The 23,469-nt window shown below is 43.2% G+C and overlaps 1 protein-coding gene across 4 annotated transcripts; it reads left to right on the forward strand.

Moving 5' to 3' along the window:
* The first annotated feature begins 338 nt into the window (after nt 1-338).
* On the forward strand, nt 339-23,412 carry ptprnb (protein tyrosine phosphatase receptor type Nb). Of its 4 annotated transcripts, none has more exons than XM_062380181.1 (23): nt 339-613; nt 7,750-7,800; nt 11,030-11,140; nt 11,280-11,385; nt 11,511-11,673; nt 12,643-13,081; nt 13,295-13,438; nt 13,945-13,976; nt 14,242-14,429; nt 15,082-15,168; nt 15,905-15,984; nt 16,204-16,268; nt 18,613-18,822; nt 18,933-19,205; nt 19,327-19,474; nt 19,600-19,670; nt 19,821-19,898; nt 20,500-20,619; nt 20,727-20,893; nt 21,854-21,907; nt 22,191-22,255; nt 22,366-22,439; nt 22,665-23,412. In XM_062380181.1, exons 1-23 carry the CDS (start codon nt 535-537, stop codon nt 22,734-22,736), a joined length of 2,877 nt encoding a protein of 958 aa, XP_062236165.1. In that variant the 5' UTR covers nt 339-534; the 3' UTR covers nt 22,737-23,412. The 4 variants fall into 4 exon arrangements, with proteins under 4 accessions (XP_062236165.1, XP_062236163.1, XP_062236166.1 ...); XM_062380179.1 differs by having other exon boundaries at nt 343-613; nt 12,640-13,081; XM_062380182.1 differs by having other exon boundaries at nt 343-613; nt 12,640-13,081; nt 18,948-19,205.
* Nucleotides 23,413-23,469: the final 57 nt, after the last annotated feature.

Genomic DNA, 23,469 nt, shown 5'->3' on the forward strand with positions numbered 1-23,469 from the left:
TGCTATTGGTGCATATTGGGCAAAATGCATATTAGTGTAAAGTGACCCCAAAGTGAAGCATTTGCTCTCTGGCGAGGCGGTTCCATGTATAAAGCATGTTTTATTCACCATTTTATTTTTAAATCATGAAAGCCAAGTTTATAACAGTAAAAAAAAAATTATAAATGAGACCTGGTTGTCATTAAACTAGTTAATGCAGTTTGGCGCCTCCTCTTCCTCGCGTTTCCTTAACCAACCACTCTCTCTCTCGCTCTCTGTCTCTCTCTCTCTCTCTCTCTCTCTCTCTCTCTCTCTCTCTCTGCCTCACTTTCGCTCGCACACACTCGTCCACACTCCATCAGTGGTGTGCATCCTCCTCCTCCTCCTCATCATCAGCAGCTGCAGAAGAAGAAGACGCCTCTCCTCGGAGATGGAGAGCTGCTGAAAGTGCAGGAGCAGCGGCAGCACTCGCAGTGGAGGCGCGGCTCTCCACTCCCTCTCCTCCTCCTCTTCCTCCTCCACCTCTTCCTCGCTCCGGTGGATGCTGGATGTACCATGAGGTCTCCGCGGCTCTGGGCGGCTCTGTGCCTCCTCCTCACCGCCTCATGCCGGCTGTGCGCGGCCGCCCGACACGGTAAGACTTCCCACCCTATCCCAAACACATGGAGACGGACGCACTTGTCATTTTTAACCCACCGCGGTACATCCAGACGCGGGGAGACGGTGCGTAAATCACGATTTACCCGGCGAAGACTCCCTGTTGCTGCGTTCTTTTACACTTGGCTGCGAGTTTATGACACAGTTTATAACATTTAAAAGAAATAACAGTTTTCCCTTACGCATCTTTCACTAAAACACCCTGCACGACATTTATAATTTTCCTATAATATTTAGATAATAAACATATAAGTTGTTTTTTGTTCTTGTGCCATCTCAGTGAAATTGATTTATATATATACATCGATGAAAGAGCCCACTCACCTGACGTCCTCCATCTTATATGTGCATTTGCTTTACAACTGTTGACAGAGGGATGTGTCTGTATCTGCCTGAATGAATCATGTTGTTGTTGGCTCCGAAAGAAACAGCAGGAGAGCAGCGAAGGAGAAGAGGGAGGGATAATTGGATGGGTTTGTTTGTTTGGGCTGATTCTTCATGAGTGTCTGCGTGTAGCCAATACCCAATAGCCATCATCTTTATTAACCTGCAAGTGCTTACTGTACACTATTTTCCCCTCAGAGCATCATCATCGTAAACAAGAACACTTCCTCGATTCCTGGGGCGATGTGAATGAGGAATAGTGCACCGTGAAGCTCAGTAACAACAACAGGAAAATCCCAACAGTAACACTAGTGATCCTGCAATAATATATGTTGTGCAACTAGTGTTGTGATATTAGTAAAAGTAATAATAACCAAAGCCCTGGGGGCACGTGCAGACGATGGGCGTAACTGCAAATAATCCAAAACCCTTAGAAAAGAAAACTGGATGTATATTATAATAAAGACAGGCTTACAGGTTCACTGTTAAAAGTCTGTATTCCTGTAGGAATATTAATTACTAAAGGGGGTATTTTGCCCTTTACTCTCAAATGCTACTGTAAAAATATCCTTACAAGTCATACTCTCTCAAAGCAGAACTTTAGGTCTGACCTGTGTCTGTATTATAGGAGATAAGATATTTAAACGCAACTATATCATGACAAGATCTATTTCCATTTTCCTCAGCAGAGGGAATTTATTCAGACTCAGACTTGTGCCCTCGCAACCCCGTGTGCCTTTGCCTGCTCAGTAATATATCTGTGGTTTAAAACTGAATATAATTTCACTGCACCACAGAGGTAGAGATTATAAAGATTATAGAGCATTATTAAACCATTGAGCCAGCGATCGACTTATAAGATTGCTTTGAAATCTTAGCAACCAGCTGGTGTTTGAGGAGTGTTGTGCTTCAAATATCGATCGGGGTGATTGAGATCCCACAGGTTTATTATGTGTGAATGTCGAAATGGACACTGTATGGCACTCTACACTCCAAATCAAAGCAGATAATAATGAATAATGATAATGAATGAAGTGTTCGCTCCAAATTAAAACCAAATGCCTCATTAAAAACCCGTCCAGCATTTACATTTCAAATCCTCCATCGACTTGATAGGTGTGAATATTAAAGCAGCATTAGCGGACATCATGCTCGCAGTCATGACTCATTTCTGACCTCCCAGCGCCGTCTGCTCACAGCAATTACACCGGCCTCCTGCATCCTTGATGCCCCTAACGCGGTGCAGTGTTTCAGCACCACGGACAGCGAGCAGGCGGAATATTTCAGCACCACGGAGAGCGAAACAGCCGCGATTCCACCTGCAGCAGAATAACATGGTTTCATTATTTATTAGAACGTTCCACAGGGAAACCTACAGATTCAGTTTTTCTCACAGCCAACACAGAATGATGTTCTTTTAATGCCTCCTGAAGAGACTCATGATGTTCGTCTGTATGGAAATTGTCGCGGTATTTTTTTTCACATGGGTATAAAGCTTTTTGTAGAAACAAAATCAATATTTACATTCATAGTGATGGGGAAATTGCTCAAGGATTATAGTTAATGGACCGTTACAGCCTCACTTATAGCACAGCTGTATAATTAAAGTCGTGTTAACTGGAAAAAGTGAATAACCGTAAGGAATTCATGGCTGTAGCACCGAGAGAAATAAGATCTCAGGGTAAAATGTCACTCAGTAGTGCGCATACAATACAAGTCAATCAAGCTGTACCCAATTTGACATTCTCATAGATATTGGTCCCCCTTTTTTATACAAGATCCACGAATTTCCCCTGAGAAATCTGTGAAAATGTTGAAAAAAGCTATATTTTGCCACTTTGTATATGGTGATAAAGAATACATGGATCTGGCCCCTTATTTGAATGGGTTCTTCCTGGACCCATTCTCTGCATCCTTCCATCAAGTGTCATGGTAATCTGTCCAGTAGTTTTTGTGTGATCTTGCTAACAGATAAAAAAGGAATAGCAGAAGAAAACATAACCTCCATCCTTTTTGGTTTTCCAGAGTCGGATTGAAGCTCTACAGAGAATGAAGTTGGAATAAAAATTGATTTCACGTCTTTGTTAAAGGCCAAGGCTGCCATTGCTCTTTATTTTACTGAAAAGACCAAAACTGAACATGTTTTCGTCCGTCCCTCAACACGTTCTAACTTCCTCCCTCTGTGGCTCTGTGGCCCCAAACCCATTGTCTCCCACCGTAGATAAAAACCACCTTTAGAAAAACACCTCACAAATATATATTTTTCAATCTTTAATAGTGCAAAAGTTGGGGACTATTTTTCAGCAGCGGATGAATACATATTCTGTGCTTTAGTGAGAATTGAAGGGGTGAGTCATGGAGAAAATGTGGCTATGGTAATGAGGATACTTGCCAGCCAGTGTGATAGTGTGACTCACGGGTGTGTGTTTGATAGTTTGTGGAAACAGTGGCACACAAGGAACAAGAGCCATCAGGCTGCGATACACATGCTGCACTTGGTTGTAGGAGACATTCATTGCTGTTTTTGTAGCCGGGGGGGATTATTAGTGTCGGCAGCGAGGTAGAGAAGACGCAGGTTTTGTTCTGTTCCTTCCAGACTGACTCACTCCACCTTAAATATCCTCTGGCAGGCGGCGGACCAGAGGGCGAGCACACACTCACGGCATCAGTGGCCGCAAATGCCAGAAGCACCATTATGAAAACTACTCTGAATCGAGTCTGACAGGCAGTTAATGGGCGATAAAAGCACAGCATGGCGACCCTGATGGTAATGATGGCGGCTGGAGTTTGAGTGTATCATGAGTCTGGAAAAAAATCGAAAAAACTGCAAATGAAACTGATATTCTGCCCCAACTTGAATTGCTTAGTTGTGCAGTCTTTTGGAAGCTGCTTCTTCATTCAAATTCCAAATCTATTGCTCATTTTGCTGTGCTAGTGACTCGTAAATTCAATCGACAAATTCTCACACCAAAAAGACGAATAGGTAATTTGTAGATTCATTTCAAAACGCCTACATTTAGGAAATAACCTGATTTGTATCGAGCTTGTTGGCTTTTGCCATATTTATCCAAGACCACCGTCTTTCCCTGTCTTGTGTCTTGACTTGTCTCAGCAGAATCAAAACCATCAGTCACGCTTTCGTTTCCTAGTTCCACACTGGTGCCTAACGCAATTTCCGGGAGACAGGATTATTTATAACGGCCTTAATGCAGCGCCGTTGCTCGCCTGCTTACCTTGAGAAGAAAACAAATGAGTTGTCCTGTGAGAAACACTCAAGTTGAAGCACGTCTCTCGATGTCATCGTCCCTCGTCATCCTTTCGAATCGAGAATTGCCTCTGGTGTCCGCACATGACCCGAATGTCACACCTTAGGATAAAAACCTGTCAGAGGTCAGCGAGCAACGTTGAGTGGAGGTCAATGAGGAGAGAACAAATAGCCTTATGTGATGGAAGATGGTCTCAGGAGGAAAATAAATCAACGACATGATTTTTAAAAGCTACAGGATATTAGTAAGTGGCCCTCAACCATCTGGATAAAGGAGTGCAAAGTTTTAAAATTTGATTAAGTGGGTTTTTGTGGGTAAAAGTGCATCTGAGAGAAGAATCTGAAGTTATAAGTTGTGATTTCCTGTTGCTGAATTTGGACTTTTTGCAGCCGTGATACAGAGCGATTTCCCAGGCAGCAGGTAAATAAGATAAATGCAAGGATCACATTTGCACACTTTCTAAGTAGTGCACACAAATGCAGCTCCTGCGCCTCATGGACACAATTCTCCACGGTTCCCCCTTTGTTTTTTAATTTGAAAAGCAAAGAGAAAAGAACAGATTTGTGACGACTGATGTGTGACGGACCGATCTGATCTAAGATGAGACAGAAACCCCGCCTTTGTAATTATAGACGCCACTCAACGGCGTTTTACACAGACACGACCACATCTCAGAAAAACAAAATGGAGCTGATGGCACTGGGATGTGAGCATGTGATGGAGGACGTACCGAGCCAGACGGAGACTTTCCACAGTGCCTACTCGCTTTAATTGGTTTTATCTGGATAATGAAGTTGTGTTTGTGAGAAAGGCGAGAGAAGCCGGAGAAGTTTCCCCAGAGAAATGTAAAGACCCGCCGGGTGACATTAAATTGTGTCAGTCGGTTTTTCTGGTAAAACTGAATCCTACATGAGAGAATGTTTGGTACTAAGTCGGTTTCTATGGCACCTTGAGTTGAAATCCAACTAAAGGGCACAAATCTCCCTCTTACAGAGTCTGTAAACAAGGCTTTAATCATAAAGCTATTGCAGGAAGCTTGTTTTAACATCTTTGCGATGCAAATCAACTGGTGGGTGTGAATTAGCTAAATTCAATACCAAACCATTTAAAAGTGATGTGACACCTTTTTATAGATATATATTCAGCTTTTTATCTGGATGCGCTAGGTCTGGCTGAAACGGACAAAACTTATATCTAGACAAAAACGTTTTTTATGAGTCGTTATCAATAACTATAACAATAGATGTCTCATTATTATTTATGTTATGATGATTTTTGCTCCCAAGTGAAGGTTGTGCTTTTAAACATCTCTTCCAGATATATATATATATATATATATATATTGGACATTTGTGATAATGCTATTCTATTTTTTCCCTTTTTAATCTTTCACTAAAAAAATGGAAAGCGATTTAAAGATCAAAACAAACCGAAACAATATCCTGATTTTGCAAATGGAAGTGCAAATGAAAAAGGATTAATTTTAAACTTACTCCAAATCAGTATATACGCAGTGTGAGGATATTTACAGTGAATGAATTGCAAATTAGCTGTTTATATTGCACAGACAGACAAATATTGCACAGTCGAGACTTAATAATGTTACAAATGTTAAAGTGCAGTCCAACAGTGGTGAATATGTACAAAGTGTTGACAGAATATTTGACACATAGACATCGGGGCTAATAATAGCTCACCTTAGAAATAGACTGCAGAGCAACTCACACTTCTATTCCAGTTGGCTGACGTCAGAGCTGCTCTGTGCTTGTGTTCTATTAAACAGCCATTTCATTTTGTCAGTTGATGCAATGCTGACGTCTTCATAGAAACTGACACACAGTCAGCAAAGGGAGTGATCTGCTGTCTAGGATTCCCTGCTGAGGCCAATGTGGTTTACAGACGTCTACACAGCCCTGTTGACTCCACGCATCATCACATGACGCCCAATCCCTTTTTCACAACAGGCCGGTGGGACGAGGTTCATATGAGACTGAACTAACTCCTCCAGGATTGAGTGTTTTTCCTCGCAGTGCATTCATCCATCTGGCGTTGCTGATTAGCGACCCAATTACACCGAACGAGCGAGTAATGTCCTGTATTTGGAGGAGGTGATGGAGTGTGGCGTGACTGATGACAGTGACGGACAGGCCGCATGACGAGCTGATCCAGATCTACCCCCGAGAAGCAGACGGTCAAAGAGAGAGAGAGACAGAGGAGAAGCGAGGATGGTGGACGGAGAGATAAGACGGCGGGGAGGGAGGGAGGGAGGGAGGGAGGGATGCGTGGGTGCAGGAGAGAGGAAAGAGCAGAGATTAGTCATCATGTGGAGTTTGGAGCGAAGCGGGGGGGGGGGGGGGGGTCCATGGATGGATGCATTGAGAATCTCTCCATTCTATGTTTAGCCGCGTCTCGGCTTTCTGGTTTAATGGAGATTCCCCTCCCTGATAGCTGCTGCACAGGCAGACTGTTTGTGTCGTCACGCAGTCGATACTCCGTCTGTTTTATTCTATAGATTACAGGTAGAAGGAAAAAAAACACTCCCATCTACTTCAACTTTTAGTTTTGCAGGTTGCTCTTGCTTTCTGGACGACAAAAACCTTCTCATCTTACCTGTCTGTGACTGGGTCGCTCTTTTGACTGACATGTGTCAGAGGTAATCTAATCAGCATCAGAGAGCAGAGAGTGGAAACAGTGAAGCACCACAAATACCGGAAGGGAAATCACTGCAGGAAGAGAGCACACTGTTTTTTTTATAGGTCGTACATACTGCAGGACGGAGTATATATTCGTACATTATCGCAGGATGTGTGAATAATACACAGGAGTATATAAATCCTTAATGAAAACCTTAAGCAAACAGGCGTAAATACACAGAGCGGAGCGAGCGGTTCTTGCATCTGTTGCTTTTTACTGCCTCGCAACAGATTAGGAGCTGGGAAAAGGTCAACGGTAACACACACAGACATATGCATTCACGCACACTTTTTCCCATTCAGACACAGCAACGCAAGATTGGCATCAAGCACAGCTATGTGTTCTTGTGGGCCTCCCTAACACATTGTAGGGGAGGAGAGAATTAAAAAAAACATCACTCTTGCGCATTTGGAGCCAGAGTTTGCATGACAGCGATCGAGCAATGGATTCCAGGTCACTCATCAGAAACGTGAATCTTTAAAATGACGGAAACCATCTTTGAGTAAATTTAGTTTTACTTTGTTTAGTCCTCTAACATGGAGGATTGTGGGATTTATGACCAGCACCTCAGTCTGCCATCAGGTGGCGATCAAGATGATTTGGCCTCGCTTTTGGCCATCCGTGATGTGGTCCGCACCCATCCATCTATTATCTGTACCCATTATCCTTTCAGTTCATTTAAACTCCCTGAAGTGAGTTTTGCAGTTGCACGAAAAATTCAGTGTTTCTCAGTCTGACTTCAGTTCTCAATTTTTTCTGTTGTGTGCAGGCTGCTTGTTTGAGAAGAGGCTCTGTCCCAGGGATCAGCTGTGCAGCGACGGTGAGTCTTTGACCTCACACACACACTCACGTCACACAACATCTTTGTCCACAGCTGTTGACCGAGTGAAAAACAATGACACCGCTTTTAGAATCTTCAGGACCTGCAAAACATATAGACACAAAATGGCTCCTGCGAGGAATGGCCCCTGAGAGACTATTCTGTGGATTCATTGGAGCAGTCTCACACTGGATAATAATTACTATGCCATGTCCATTCCAGTCTGATCGCCTGGAGGGTTTTTCATTACTTCCACATAAGGGTAGCGGTCTTATGTTGGATTTTAATAGACACTGTATATGTATATGGATCCTGCTATGATGACCTAAGTAAGTCATAAAAAGTAAGATGAGATTATTTCCTTTAGGAGAATTAATAAATACAATATTTCTACTAGAATCTAACGCCACTTTCTTTTCACACAATCCTGAAGCCGAAGTTCGAGCTCGAACGTCAAACTGATCTTCCTCGGGGAGGCTGACGTGGACACTTTCTCGCCACAGCAGCTCATATTTACGGTCTCTCGAATGCAACGTGGGGAGAATGTCAAAATCCACCAATAGCGCGCGATCCCAGCAGACCACAGATGCAGCAGCATGCTTCAGGAAGCCCTGACGTGTCGTCTGTCCATCAAACAGGCAGGAGCTGGTTAGCCGTCACGGCTCAGCCTGCCGTTAATGGGCTGTTTATAATCCCTCAGTGGGTTCCTTACTTCCTGCCTGCCTGTTCAAACACGACGAGGATGTCACTTCAAGAGCGTGCACGTGCATTGGGTGTGCGACTGTGTTTCATGCTGCATTATTGATGGCTGTATGTGTCTGTGACCGCCCCGAGGATGTAATGTTCCCTGTTTCCAAAGACGGGAACATAAGTGGAATTTATGGCGACGGTTTTATGACGCTCTGAGGAAGTGAATGCGGTGAAATGCAAGAATTCTATTTGTATAGCGCCAAATCATGATGTGCATTATCTCAAGGCAGAGCAACAGGTTGTATTCCGGACTGCAATACATAAACAATCAATTTTGTAGACTGGAAAATCTGTTATCTGTGTGAAATCTCTGACAGATGGTCAATTTAATTCCATATGTATAGAAATAAATCTAACTCCAGCCTGAAATAAAGAAAAAGATGCCCTAGACATCCCTAATCTGTAGTCAACCTGTGCAGTGTTCATGTAAAATAACATTAGATATATAACAGACCTTGTTTAGTAAACATCTAATCTGTCTAATATTGCATCAAATAAATCTAGTTTGTACATTGAGACATATGTAATCTGTGTGGAATATTGAGAAGGTTTTATTTAAACGACACCGTTGGAAAAACAGCCATTTTTCGCCTTTAAACATCTGTAATACATAATGTAGTTGATCACACAGAGATTTAAACTCAGCCCACGCAACTACTACACACCTCAGAGTCGTCATTTCTATATTGAGGTGTGAGCGAACGTTACGTGTGTGAGTATGTGTGTCTGTGTGTATGTGTGCGTGTGTGTGTGAGATGCACGATAACCGGCAGGAAGGTGGACAAAAAGGGGCATTGATTAACTGGCATGGAGGAGAGGATGGGGCGAGAGACAACGAGAGAACAGGGAGAAAAAAGGGCGAGAGTGGAACGTAAACAAGGTCTCCCTCCGTCAGTTGCTCTCGGCCAATCACGGCCCGTCCCCGGCCGTCTCTATGACAACAGTGACATCACTTGCCTGACGACCGTGTGTCTCCCTCGTGTGTGCGCATGTGTATGTGTATGTGTGTGTGTGTGTGTGTGTGTGTTTGATGAATGCTGGATGGAGACAGAGGTGATGACTCACCACAGCCGATAAATACACACACACACCTAAACACATGCACACACACACTCTGTGCTTCATTGTGTGTGTGTATGTGGACACTTGTGTGCCGATGAGCGTGTGTTTTTGTAGAAATATACCTGTGTGTGTAGTTGTTGCTGCGTACATATCATTTGTGTACTTCTGATGTGTTTCATATTGTATATAAATGTGTGTCTCATAATTGCCTCCATGGTTCTGTCTGTGGTGTGTACGCTGTGACTATCAGTACCAATATTATGTCCCTCTTCATGTTCACTTGCTCTCGTTTGTGTGTGTGTGTGTGTGTGTGTGTGTGTGTGTGTGTGTGTGAATTTCTGTGTTCATTTTTTGCTTCCCCCTGTTTTTTCTCGTCCTCTAAAGTTGCTCTTGAGGATTCTAATTATTTTTTGATCATGATAAATACTGAGTCGGATATGATGTCTTTTAGTGATTCTTCCCTTTAGTGGGTTATATAGGCCTGTAAATTAAAAAAGGTATAAGTTCTCGTTAAAGAGAGCTCCTGAAACACTACAACTCATTTCGTTACTGGGAACCATGCATATGTTAATATGGCCTTGCCCCTTCTCCCCTTCTCCTCACCCTCACAGCGCCACCTGCAGTTGAATATCCTTTGGTGCTCAGAGCTTATGTTTAAAGACTTGATAGAGACTAACAAAGCAAGTTGATGTGAGTGGAAGCGGTTGACCAATCGCTACGGATTGAGCGAGCTGGCCAATCAAAGTAGACTGGGTTTCATCGGGAGGAGGGATTTCAAGAGAAAGGAGCTCAAACCAAGAGTTTCAGACAGAGGCTGAAAAGAGGATCTGCAGCAATGGACAGTCTGAGGATGGAGGTGTTTTCTTAACCCTTTCAAGCAATAACACAAATTAAAATAATGAAGCCGATTATTAATATTCTATTTCTATCTAGTTAAACTATGAACAAAATATGTTTCTTTTAAAGTTAAAGTTTGGGTATTTATAGCTTGAGCTTTTTCTGCCGCTGCAAATGTCATGGCTCAACACTGTGAGCGTCTCAAATTGAATAACATTCGGCAGCATTGTAATGCCATAAATGTCAGGGACAGGTGTCTCCAACCTGAGATAACTGACACCAGCGAGAGGTGGCACAGTTAAATGGAATCGGTGATGCGGCATATTTGATGTGACCTTTGTTCCAGATAAAATATCATAACCCCTGTCCCGGCCAGATTTGGACTCTATCTGCCTTTTACCGTGAAAGCAGAGAGGCCCAGGAGTAAACTGCTGCTAATCCTGCAGAGATAGAAAGTAAACTAATGTATTTTCGGTCCAAACACGACCTTAGTCCAATGACGGATCGTTTTAAACTGCAGCTGCCACTGTTTTTCCATGAATCTCTTCATTTCACGGCTTGTCGGTCTCTTCCTGTGCAGATGGTTTGTTCGGACAGTGCCAGTCCCCTCACCAGGCGCCCGTCCAGTACCAGGTGTCGGTTCCAGTCCTGCACAAACTCCAGGAAGTCCTCAAAGACCTGATGGTGCAAGGTGAGTTCTTTTACTGCAAGATGTGAAGCTTCACCAACCGCTCACCGCTGTTTCAAGAGAACAATCATTCCTTTGATGGGACAAACGTGGGTAAACATTCTGAGTGAAAGGCTTTTCTTGTGGCCTTCTGGCTGCTCAGGTCTGACGTGGAGGGATGACATCACGCAGGCAATTATTAACCGAGAGCTGAGTCGTGTTCCCACCACCGGCTCCTCCTCTAAAGTCCCAGAGCAAGTGCCCAAACAGTAAGAAAACCTGCCGCGTGTCCCATCGTTAGTCCAGTACAGAGTCGGGCATAAAAAAGCTCATAAAATCGTGCTTGTAAGATTTAAGGGGCTCTTTAAGCGACTGCCTTTGTCTTATTTCCCAGGGCCTCCAGACTGCCGGGCTCCGCTCAGCAGAGGGTTCAGGGGCCCGGGGAACCAGCCGACCCTGAGATGATGCAACAGTTTGTGGACTACATGGTCCTTGATCCCTCCCGTTCCTCCGTGCACATGCAGACGCCCCTGCTGGACCCGTACACCTACCACCAGGTGGGCAAAAGAGGGTTTAAGAGAGCATACAGGTACAAAACTGAACCGGTTCTTTGAAGAAGGAGGATTAATCGCCGGATACCGTTTTCAGAACTTTACTATTATCTTACATGTGGGGAAATAGATCAGATCTCTACATGTCATTTCGAGGCTGATGTTTGCAAATACTTGTTGTCTCACTATGATTTTGACAAAAAATAAACGAGTGTTAAATGAAGGCTGAACATTCAAATTATTAAAGTTCACAGGCAACTGCTGCTGGACCACTGTGCACAAGGATAATCTAAAAGTTCATAGCCCATTTCGACAAGTTACAATTTGTCTCATGGGGAAAAACAAGATGGGACATCCTCTGTCCCTTACCCTCGACAAGAGTTAGCTGTAAATAGAAGTTGAATCAATATGTACTTGTTTGTAAATTAAGATAGCAAATAAATTTTTGATTTGCCCTCATAAATATTCCCAAATGACATATTTCTCTCTTTAAATTACTCGGAAATGACATCAGGAATAAAATACACCTCCTGATATGGTCAGGATTATAGAGAAAGTAAAAACTAGCTCTTTTCAACAATGTGATTTACTCTGAAATTTGCAGAGACAAAACCACAGAGCTTTACAAAACTTTGGAGGTGATTGCTTTGGTTTTATTTGATAGTTGAGTCCCAGTATTTCCAGCAGCAAGGGGCCCAAAAAACCAGCAGCAAACAGTAGGCAGACACAGTTCGAGACCAGATGATGAACACAGTAGATCGTTTATCAGCTACAGGGCAGTTTATTTCCCTCAGGAGCTAGTGGAGCTCAAACCAGGATATAATCTTTGGAGTCATCAGGTGAACACCACTCACAGACGATCACATCGCTCTGTGTCTGCTGGATGTTAATATGTCATAGATATTTTTTTGTTTTTTTTCTATTCTGCCTCCCAGTGTCCAAGGAACCAACACTTGTCATTTGTTGTTGCAGCAGCAGTATGGTTACCAAGAGGAGGAGGAACGCTCCCTCAACTCTCTGGACGATAATCCAGCTTTCCCGCTCCTCGCCTCTCGCCCAAGATCCAGGGGAAACATCCTGGACCAAGACCGTCAGCTTCTCCAAAACCTGCTGTCCTTCTACCTTACCTCACCTTCGTCCTCCTCTTCCTCCTCCTCCTCCTCTTCGTCCTCTCCCGTGCAGTCCCTCTCCCGTAACAGGGGAGCAGTGGCAGCAGCAGCGGCAGCGCCGTCAGGTTTCCCCTCGCCGCTCTCCTCCTCATCCTCATCCTCCTCCTTCTTCCCGGATCTAGACTTCCCTCTGGACTATGGCGAAGACTACGTTTCCCAGATGTCCCAGCTCAACAAACAGCAGCAGCAGGAGCAGGCTGAGAAGAAGACACAGAAGGACTACAACGCCCTGTCAGGACTGGATGGTGAGACGAGAGAAAATAAAGATGTGTTGATGGAAAGACAAGAAGTTCATCACAAAACACATAATATGATATTGTTAAATTCTGAAATGGACAAGTGGAAAGTCACTTAAAGGTTCACTTTGTAGAATTTAGTGACATCTGGTGGTGGAGTTGCAATACCAGTAGATGCAAAGGCCTCTATCTGCTGTGTTTTCTCTCTTCCGTGTCCCACAGAGCACTCTCTGCAGAGACTGGCTCTGCTGCTGGACCACTACGGCCTGGACATGAAGGATCTGTCCCCCGAGCAGAAAGAAAACGTGCCCGCCGCCCTGAAGCAGCTGCAGCTGGACACCTCCTACGCCCACAAACAAACCAAAGGTCGGTGTCACGTCAGCCACCAAAGGTCATCCGCTCATCAGTTTGCTCTTCACTGTTGCTGTTAACGCTTCAGAGAGGAGGCCACAGGATCCTGCTCTTACAGTCAGGTTTCATATACTGATCTTTCTGCTAATCTTTATTTAAACCTTACATATGAATGTATTTAAAATGTACAAATGAATGAAGAGAATCAAACCATTTTCCATCTTTAACTCCTTAACGATGCCCCTCTTTTTGTGCAATGGCCCAAAAATGACAAAAAGTAATAGATAGAGTCAAGGTTTCTGTCTCTTTGGATTCCTGTTGTCACATGCATGTCTTTTTAGACTTCTATCAATAAATCAATGAAGGTGAAATGCCCAAATTTCACCTTTATACTATTTGTATAGCGCTAAATCACAACATACATTTTTTTCAAGGGACCTCACATACTCAGGTTCAGTCCTTACAATATATACGAATGCAAATTGTCTTGATTATATTGTGTTTTTGTGTTTTCTATTTAGATAAATTTGGAAACGATGGTACAGGAAGCAAGGTGAGACTTAATTCAGTTTTTTTTTTAACATTTTTTTTTAAAACATTTCTTCAGGTCAAGATTTTCAATTATCTTCTGCAGGAATTCAGATTAAAAGAACTTTATTCTGAAATAAGATAAAGTCGAAGGCTGGAACACCAAGCTAGTACAGTAACTGTCAATTGAATGAAATGTGTACAGTGTTTAAATAATTATAAAGAAGCAGGAAAGGATAATACAAATACTCATTTTCCATTTCAAATTTCACGTCTGTATTTATCTTCAGATCACAGAGGGTTCATTGGGCCAAAAGATGGGCGCTCCAGAGGCTCCTCCCTCCACCACCAAGCCCCCCATAGCAGAGGGGCCCCAGAAAGAGATGACCCCCGCACCGGCATCCAACCAGGACGAGGAGGGGAAGAAGGAACAGGCGTCAAAGGCCGAGGAGTACGGCTACATCGTCACCAACCAGAGGTGCGGTGTCTGTGGCTCTAATGTGTTATGAGGATGTCCTGTCTGTGAATGAATGGATGAATGACTGATGGTGGTGGCTGATGAAATGAGAAAGAAGTCAAGACAAGATAAAAAAAAAGGCAGAGAAGTGGGAACAGGGGAGGTGGTCGATAGGAAGTAGCGAATGAGACAAAACAAAATAAACGGAGCAATGAAAGTAAAGTGCTGCTTTCTGAGAAACTGACATAGACTGACATGAAAAGGGAAAAGGAAAGAAGAAGGAAGAGCTGAAGGAAGAGAGGGTAGGGAAGACATGAGGAAAGAGGTAGAGAAGAGTAGAAGTAGGTGGTAGGAAGGAAAGAAATAAATAAAATACAAAAGGATGCGACAGACGAGAAGAATGATGCAGGGATAAACCAAAGAGTAAATGAAAGGAAGAGAGAATGGAGGATGGAGGGAAAGAAGAAAGGAAGGAAGAAAGAGGGAAGGGGGTATCAAAATGTAAAGCAGATCCGCTAAGAGGCTCTCAGTCACATTCCACAACTCTTGAATGGTTGCTGTGTGTTCACGTGTGTTTGTGTGAATGTATTTGTGTGTGTGCATGTGCGGGTGTGTGTGTGTGTGTGTGTGTGTGTGCGTGTCGTGTATGAATGTGTCTGTTTTGTCACCGCAGCCCCCTCAGTCTGAACGACGGGGTGCGACTGCTGCAGCGGCTGTCAGAGAGGATGGGCCTCTCCACCGGCGCCTTCATCAACATCAGGTAGGAGCGAGGACGCCAGGGGGTCGTGAACCCTTGAAACAAAAAAACAAAAAAAACACAAATCCCCATCCCTCTCGCTTGAAGCCTCTGGATCCTCTTGTCTCTGCACTCACTTGCTGGATCGCTGGCTTTTCTTTGGAGGGATTCAAACCGAGGCTTGGCCTGAAGCCCTGTTTGGAAAACCCCCGGACGCCAAAGGACACGTGAATGGAAGCCGAAGAGCGAGTTGCTCTTCTGCATGTGGAAGTCATTCACTGCTTGTACTCTGCTTCTTCCAATTCCTGCTTTTGAGCCAATCACTCGCCTTCCAGTGATGTTTGGGCTAAAAGCGAAAACGATCAGATGACAAAAAAGATCTCCTCCTTATCAAGTCATTTTTGTCTGTTATTCTTTATTGAAAATGCTAATTAGCCTCTACAAGTGTTTTTTATCTTCTCTATACTCTATTTCAGTATAGAGAAAATAAGGAAAAAAGTAAAGAAAATCAGAATCTAAATGAATTAAGTAAGATATAATAAATGATAAGATAATAAGGAGATTTTGTGCAGTGTGGAAAGGGGCCTATCTACTCCTCTTGTCTCATATGAATATTGATAAGCACCTTTTCAGCCATCTGACAGTTTCAGTTACAACAGCAGCTTAAGCTTGGATTCACAGATTTGCAGCGATTCGACAGTTTTTCTCTCCCCGTGCGACTCAACACGCGGATATGCTTTTGTGTGTTTTCTCCTCGCAGCGTCGTCGGACCTGCCATCACCTTCAGGATCCGACCCAACTCAAAGAACCTGACAGCGGGAGACGTGGCAAAGACTGCAGGTGAGGGACCTAAGGATGGACGGATGTCAACACGAAGCAGCAATGAACATACATTATATTTTAGTGGAGAATATTAAGGCTCTCTCTCAGTTCAGATTCAGTTAATTGAGAAGTAAAGTCCATTTTTCATTTAGTTTATTCCCCCAGGCTGAGGGAATGTGCAGTAAAATGAACTGTATGCTGTTGATGGGGTTGGGACTCTTTTTGAATGTTGCCCAGTTGCAGAGAAAAACTTCCTGGAGTCGGAGACGGGCCTGAAGGTGCTGCAGGGCGGCGTCGGAGAGGTGGGTAGTGTTTTTGATACCTGGAGTGTGTGTATTAATTTGAATACATACCTGGATTGTACTATTTCCTTAATAAGGTTTCCTATCGATATACTTTTCCTATCTATTCTTCCATTCTTCCATCTTTCCATTTATCCATCTATCCTTCTATCTATCTATATATCTTTCTATCTATCTATCTATCTATCTATCTATTTATCTATCTATCTATCTATCTATCTATCTATCTATCTATCTATCTATCTATCTATCTATCTATCTATCTATCTATCTATCTATCTATCTATCTATCTATATATCCATCCATCCATCAATCTATCTCAGAACTGGGTTTTATTTCCAAGCAGGTTTACACATACAATGAATATGCTGTGATGGATTTAAATAAGTAAGTATAAAAATAGAAAATAGAAAATACTAAAAGCATCAGGGAAGGGATGTGCAATACGTTGTAAGTAAACACTAGACACTGGATTTATCGATCTATAATTGAGGACACAATGGAATAATTATTTTAGTCCTTTACTGATACTATTTCTATCACATAAATACAATTTAATTGACACTTTATTCTTTATTTAAATTGAGACTACTTCTAGTGGAGCAGGGCCTTTGCAGAACTTTTATTTCCGAGCTTCTATTTTGAAAGTCCGCGCAGGAAGTGCAGTAGGAGTGCACAGGGTTTGACTTGACACTTGGTGTTTGCTGGGTCCATGTGAGCAGCAGCATGAGAAGCTGCTCTGCATCGTGGATTTGGTGAGTGAGGATAGACAATCTAATATTAACTCCTTATTAACACTGTGGATTTCATCTTCAGCAGCTAATCTTTTGTATGTGTAATGTTTCTGCAGGAGATAATTCTTTTCTGCATTGATTCTTTGCCATTTCCTATTAACATCTATGTGCTTTTTAATACTCTGTCAAACCCTGCATTAATAATCGTTTGTTTTAATAAACTTAGGATATGTTGTAGTTTTGGTTCATAGACTTAATGTATTTATATCACTTACATTGATGCATTACACCTTTAATATTCTTGCATTATAAGGTTCTAGTGTCTTATAGTGACATTCATGTACTTTATATTAATTTTTTAAGGCCATTTCAGCAATTTCCTATATATATACATAATGATCATAATATTATTGTACTTAACTGTATTTATATCCCTTATAGTATCTGTTATTTGCTTGATATATTATCTAAATAACATTCGTTGGATATTCCTAAAATATTCCTAACATTATAATGAGTAAGCAACAGTACTTAATTGCCAGTAATGAGTTTATTTTTAATATATTTAAATATGTTCTTTATATTGTATTCCCTTAATGTTGTGAAATGTATTTATTATTGGTTTCTAGCTGTTCATCGTGCTATTTTCTATATAAATATATCAATATTCACAGGATTTCCGCAGCCTCAGTTGCAAATGTTTTTAAGGAAGATTTAATTTCTTCTGCAACCTTTCATGTTAAAGGATTCAGTTTGTTTTATGAGCAGCGATAAGAAAACTGTGATTAGAGGGGGATGTAGCATCGTATAATTAAAGTCAACAGAAGTAAAGTGAACTCAAAGAAGAAGATGTGAGAGGAGTACGTTTGAGGTTCCTTATAAAGACCTGAAGCACCTTAAATCCACTTATTTCCTTCAACCACATGTAGCCTGGTCATCCATTTTCTTTCACACACACACACACACACACACACACACACACACACACACACACACACACACACACACACACACACACACACACACACACACACACACACACACACACACACACACACACACTGAACCCTATTGGGGCCCCTTTATAATAGCAGGTGGAGTCCCCGTTTCTAACCCCCAACTTCCAAACTCAAACCTGTCAGATACCACACACACACACACACACACACACACACATACACACACACATACACACAGACACACACACAGCGCCTCACATCTCACATTCCTGAGGCCCACAAAGAGGAAGGAGGAGGTCTGAAAGGTCAAGGGAGACAATTCATCTGAGCAGGAGGAGAAGAAAAGGCAATGGAGGGAGAAGGAGGAGGAGGAGGAGGAGGAGGAGGAGGAGGAGGAGGAGGAGGAGGAAGGGATGATGAAAAGGGTGAGGGAAGAAGTTGGAGGGGAAAAAAGAAGATGAAAGGATGAGAAAAGATGTTAGAAGAAGAGAGGAGATGAGGGAGTTGAGCAGTTATAGTCTGTATTTCTCATGATGTAAAAGGAGGAATAGTTTCCTCATGATATTGTTTCTGTTGCCGTCACCACAGCAGCAATAATCCACATTCATTTTGTTCATCCATTTTTTTTCTTTCTGCTCCCCTGCCACCAGAGGAATGATGGGAAAGCGTTGCCCTTGGCGACCCGAGTCCAGCCCGGCTCCCGCTGGGTGTTTGCCACGCTGGTGGCTATGGCCTCTATCGGCGGCATCCTGGTTGCAGCCATGACCATCGCCTGCCTGCGCCACCATGCCCACAGGCTGGCTGCGAAAAAGCTCGGCCTGGGCCCAGAGGGTGGCAGCTTCAGCCACCAGGAGTACCAGGTGTGAAACAAATCAGTGCAAGTTAGAGAAGTGCATGTTAGAGTGGCTTAGAGACACAGTGAAACAGAAAGCAGCTTAACAACACGATGCATGCACAACTGGCTCACCAGGACCTGTGTCGCCAGCACATGGCTTCCAAAGGCGCCTTCGGTCGCCTGGAGGCCGCCGCCCTGGGCGCCGTTGGGGGAGCGAGTGGAGGAGGCGCAGGAGCGTCCGGTACCGGGGCAGGAGCAGTGGGCGGCGCCGACTCGAGGGTGAGCAGCGTGTCGTCCCAGTTCAGCGACGGAGCCCAGCCCAGTCCCGGCTCCCACAGCAGCACGCCATCCTGGTGCGAGGAGCCGGCACAGGCCAACATGGACATCTCCACGGGTCACATGATACTGGTCAGTAGCTGGCGCCTGTAGGGCTGCGCAGAATTGGTCACTTGCTTGACAATAATAAAAAAAAAGGAAAGCCCAGGAGAAGGTAGTGCGTGTAAAATAATAATTTGTTTTATTTCTAAAGGCCTACATGGAGGACCACCTGCGGAACAAGGACCGTCTGATGAAGGAGTGGGAGGCTCTGTGCTCCTACACGGCCGAGCCCAGCGTCGTCTCTGCAGCTCAGAGCGACGCCAACGCCAAGAAGAACCGCTGCCCCGACTCTGTGCCCTGTGAGTCCCGAGGACGGCTTCAACCAATCGATTTAAACCTTTACGCCAGTTTATAATAATAGTTTCAAGAGGAATAACAGGAGAAGGGTGGATGTTAATGGGATGTTGTCGTTGTCGTTTCCCAGATGATCACTCCAGGGTCAAGCTGAAAGAGATCAACCCCTCACGCTCCGACTACATCAACGCCAGCACCATAGTAAGACCCCTGTCCTCTCAAAATGTCTCTATGGGACATTTGGGGATCTGTTACTCCCCAGAGCTGTGCATGAAAGAATGCGGCTGCTTCATCGGACACCGATCCGAGCCCGTTGACCCTGTGTGACCTTTCCCCCCCACCTCCCTTTAGATTGAGCACGACCCACGGATGCCGGCCTACATCGCCACCCAGGGCCCCCAGTCGCACACCATCTCTGACTTCTGGCAGGTCAGTGAGACACCAGGAGAGAAATGTGTATCGTCCATGCGGAGCTTAATTCATCGTTTAACCTGCAAACTCTGTTAATGAGGTGTTGATTCAAAAGAGGGAGTTTTATTGTACAATGGCTCAGTCGGTTATAAGACTCGTTAATCTCAGGACCTTTGAGTGTTTCCGTTGGATACAAGACTTTAAAATGTGAACCCACATCTTCAGCAGTCTTAAAAACAACCGAGGCGTTTTACGGACATCCTTCGAAATAGAGTCCAACTGGAACCTGCGCCGTTAAAATCTGCAAGAGCACAAAATAAAGAGGAAATTTAAAAAAGTATTTTTCGATACGTACATGATATAAGATTAATTCACTCCACTGCAGTACCATATTGTGCCACTAGATGGCAGGCAAATGCAGGATTTGAGTTTGCAAAATTCTGAAAACTGAGGAAACTCAAAAAATACTTGCGTAAACGCTGTAGTTAATGTCAATGTAAAAATGTTATTATAACATATTAAAACACAGTCAAACACACGTTGAAAGACATTTAACATTGGCCATTAATTATTAATTATCCACATCTTTGTACCGTGTGTGTTTAACGTTGTCCTGCAGATGGTCTGGGAGAACGGCTGCACTGTGATCGTGATGATGACGGCTCTGGTGGAGGACGGAGAGAAACAGTGTGACCGCTACTGGCCCGACGAAGGCTCGTCCCTCTACCACATCTACGAGGTGCTCTAAATCAATGCACACAACTTAAATTATACTGGCAAATCAAAGTGTCCTTTTGCTGTAATCTTCATTTTTGTGTCTTTTACGTTTATCTGCTCGTCCCTCAGGTGAACTTGGTGTCCGAGCACATCTGGTGCAACGACTTCTTGGTGAGAAGTTTCTACCTGAAGAACGTGCAGACCCAGGAGACCAGGACCCTCACCCAGTTCCACTTCCTCAGCTGGCCGGCTCAGGGCATCCCCACCTCCACACGGCCCCTGCTGGACTTCCGCAGGTACTGCTACCACCTGTGCAGTCATACGTAAAAACACTGCAGGGGGGTGGGGGGCAGGCAAGCTAACATTTGTTTTTGCATGGTATTGGCAACAATGTGCATTAGTTGAAGTCCGGATGACTTTAGTGGTCAGAAGTTGTTAAAAGTGTCATATTTAGAGCAACAATTCTAGAGATTCACCCCAAAATACCCGTTTATCTCAGTATTTATAGCACATCTCTGTAAGTGTTGAAAATTCTAGAAGTAAAGATAAGAAAAACATATATTAATTAAATTTTTCTTTACCAACAGAAAACTCCAAAACTCACTCACGTCAAGCTGAAATGAGAATTCAGTCTGACTAAAAAACTCAAGGTTGCACATATTCTGCATTATTCATATTTCAGTAACCTGATGAAGCAACATTTCTCCCATCTTTCCCTCCGTGCTCCCTTCTCCCCTCCTCTGTCCCTCCTTCCTCCCGTGCTCCCACCCTGTGCGATGGAGGTCAGCGGGGCCCTTGGTTTTAATATTCAACATATCTGTCTGTGTCATTCTTGTGGTTTGCAGCTAGTAGTCTGGGTCCAGTTGCATAGTCACAAAAATGATCATGGACTGATGTGGCTGCAGCAGGAGGTCCATCGCAGAAAAAAAACTTTTTACCTCCCCCCTGCCCCATCTATCTATCTGTCTGTCTATCTGTCCATCTATCTATCTATCTATCTATCGATCTATCTATCTATCTATCTATATGTCTGTCTATATAGCATGAATACTGTTTGTTTGATTGAAAATGAAAAGGTTCATCATTTGAATTACGTTTTTTTTGGTCCCTAAAATTGGAATTTTGTGAAATGTTTCTGATGAGCTCAACTCAAGAAGTAGTTTTATGTATTTGCAAATATCCAATATTTACAGAATTTACTAATTACTTAAGAAAACAAAAAATAAATCTCTTGTTTCTGGTACCTTTCTCCACAGGAAGGTGAATAAGTGCTACAGGGGACGATCCTGCCCAATCATCGTGCACTGCAGGTGAACCACGCATTTCTTCATTTTACACCCATATGAGGTAATAAAGACAAGAAATTAGTTTCATTCAGTTATTCGTTTACTCAAGTTGAGCAAATGCAGATTTGTAGAATTATTGCTGCAGAGGAACTCTATTGTAGTACCAAATTATACCACTAGATGGCAGGCGAATGCAGCATTTGACTGAACTTTCTTTTCACCCCTTTGTAAAGAACATGATAGATGATTTTAGAGCATTAGTGCATTAACATTTTAACATGTATATTTTGTGATGTGGTCTCCATAGTGACGGTACAGGTCGGACTGGGACTTACATCCTGATTGACATGGTTCTGAATCGCATGGCTAAAGGTGAGCTTTACATATGTGTGTTACTCTCTGTTGTCTAAGCCTTTTTAAAAAAACAATAAATGCACGACAACGGAAAATAGACAAAGTGCTTTTCCCGTGTTGTCTTGCAGGTGTGAAAGAGATCGACATCGCCGCAACACTGGAGCACGTCCGCGACCAGAGGCCTGGGATGGTTCGCACCAAGGTGAGTTACACAAACACCTTCCTGTCATATTTCTTAAAATATATATTAAACATATCATTTTAATTTAGCATACAATACATGTCCACAAATGCATAAACTATTCCACCAACAGTTAATATTTGCTGACATATGCTGTTGATGTATAAGAATTTAAAATGGGTTGATCATATCGCTCCTGTAATCGTTACATTTAATGGTTTGTCTGTGTTTCTTTTCTGTATCCAGGACCAGTTTGAGTTTGCGCTGACCGCCGTCGCAGAGGAGGTCAACGCCATCCTCAAAGCTCTGCCCCAGTGAAGCAAGTAGGATCCAGACTGACCCTCGACCCCTCGACTCCCTCGCTCAGACTTCACTTTGCTTTTCCTCCCTGTGACGATGAGGATGATTATCATCACCACGGCCTTTCTGTCTTTGTCGGGTGTTGCCCCTTAAATGTGCCATCACGTAAAAAGATAGTTAAAATGACGTGTGAATGGGCGACACACGCATAGCTCTGATTTTAAATGTTTGTGGCGCCAGTGTGATGTGTTCAGGGACGTTCAGAGTGTTGCATTTTAAAGAAATCCCATCAGGATGATAGAAACACATTCAAATAAAGGGGGGTGCATGTGAATGAGCCACAGACGACTTAAAACATCAGATTTGGTTGCCGTGCTCCAATTCAAGCTGAAATCAAAGCAGAAACTTCATGGTTGAATGGTGTTTTGAGTTCTCAGAGTTTACAAATCTGTGGCGTCCCTTCCTCTCCACACACTACTAACACACCTGCAGAAAACACATCCATGCTGCGTCCTTCTCTTTGTGCCCCACTCAGGTCTTTCTGACGTGGCTAAATCGTTGTATACCTCAAGCAAGTAAGAAAATGAAAAAAAAAAAAATGAAAGAAGTGCTATTCTTTGAAAATAATATAAAATAAAAGCTATTTTGTATCTGTGAGACCTTAAATAAATCTTTTCGTGTTTAAGTGCTGCAATCACTGTGTTTGACTTCTGTGACTTTCGGAACTTTATCATCACCAACAACTGTTTTT

Source organism: Platichthys flesus, chromosome 22 (assembly GCF_949316205.1).
Source record: "Platichthys flesus chromosome 22, fPlaFle2.1, whole genome shotgun sequence".
Taxonomy (NCBI): Eukaryota; Metazoa; Chordata; class Actinopteri; order Pleuronectiformes; family Pleuronectidae; genus Platichthys; species Platichthys flesus.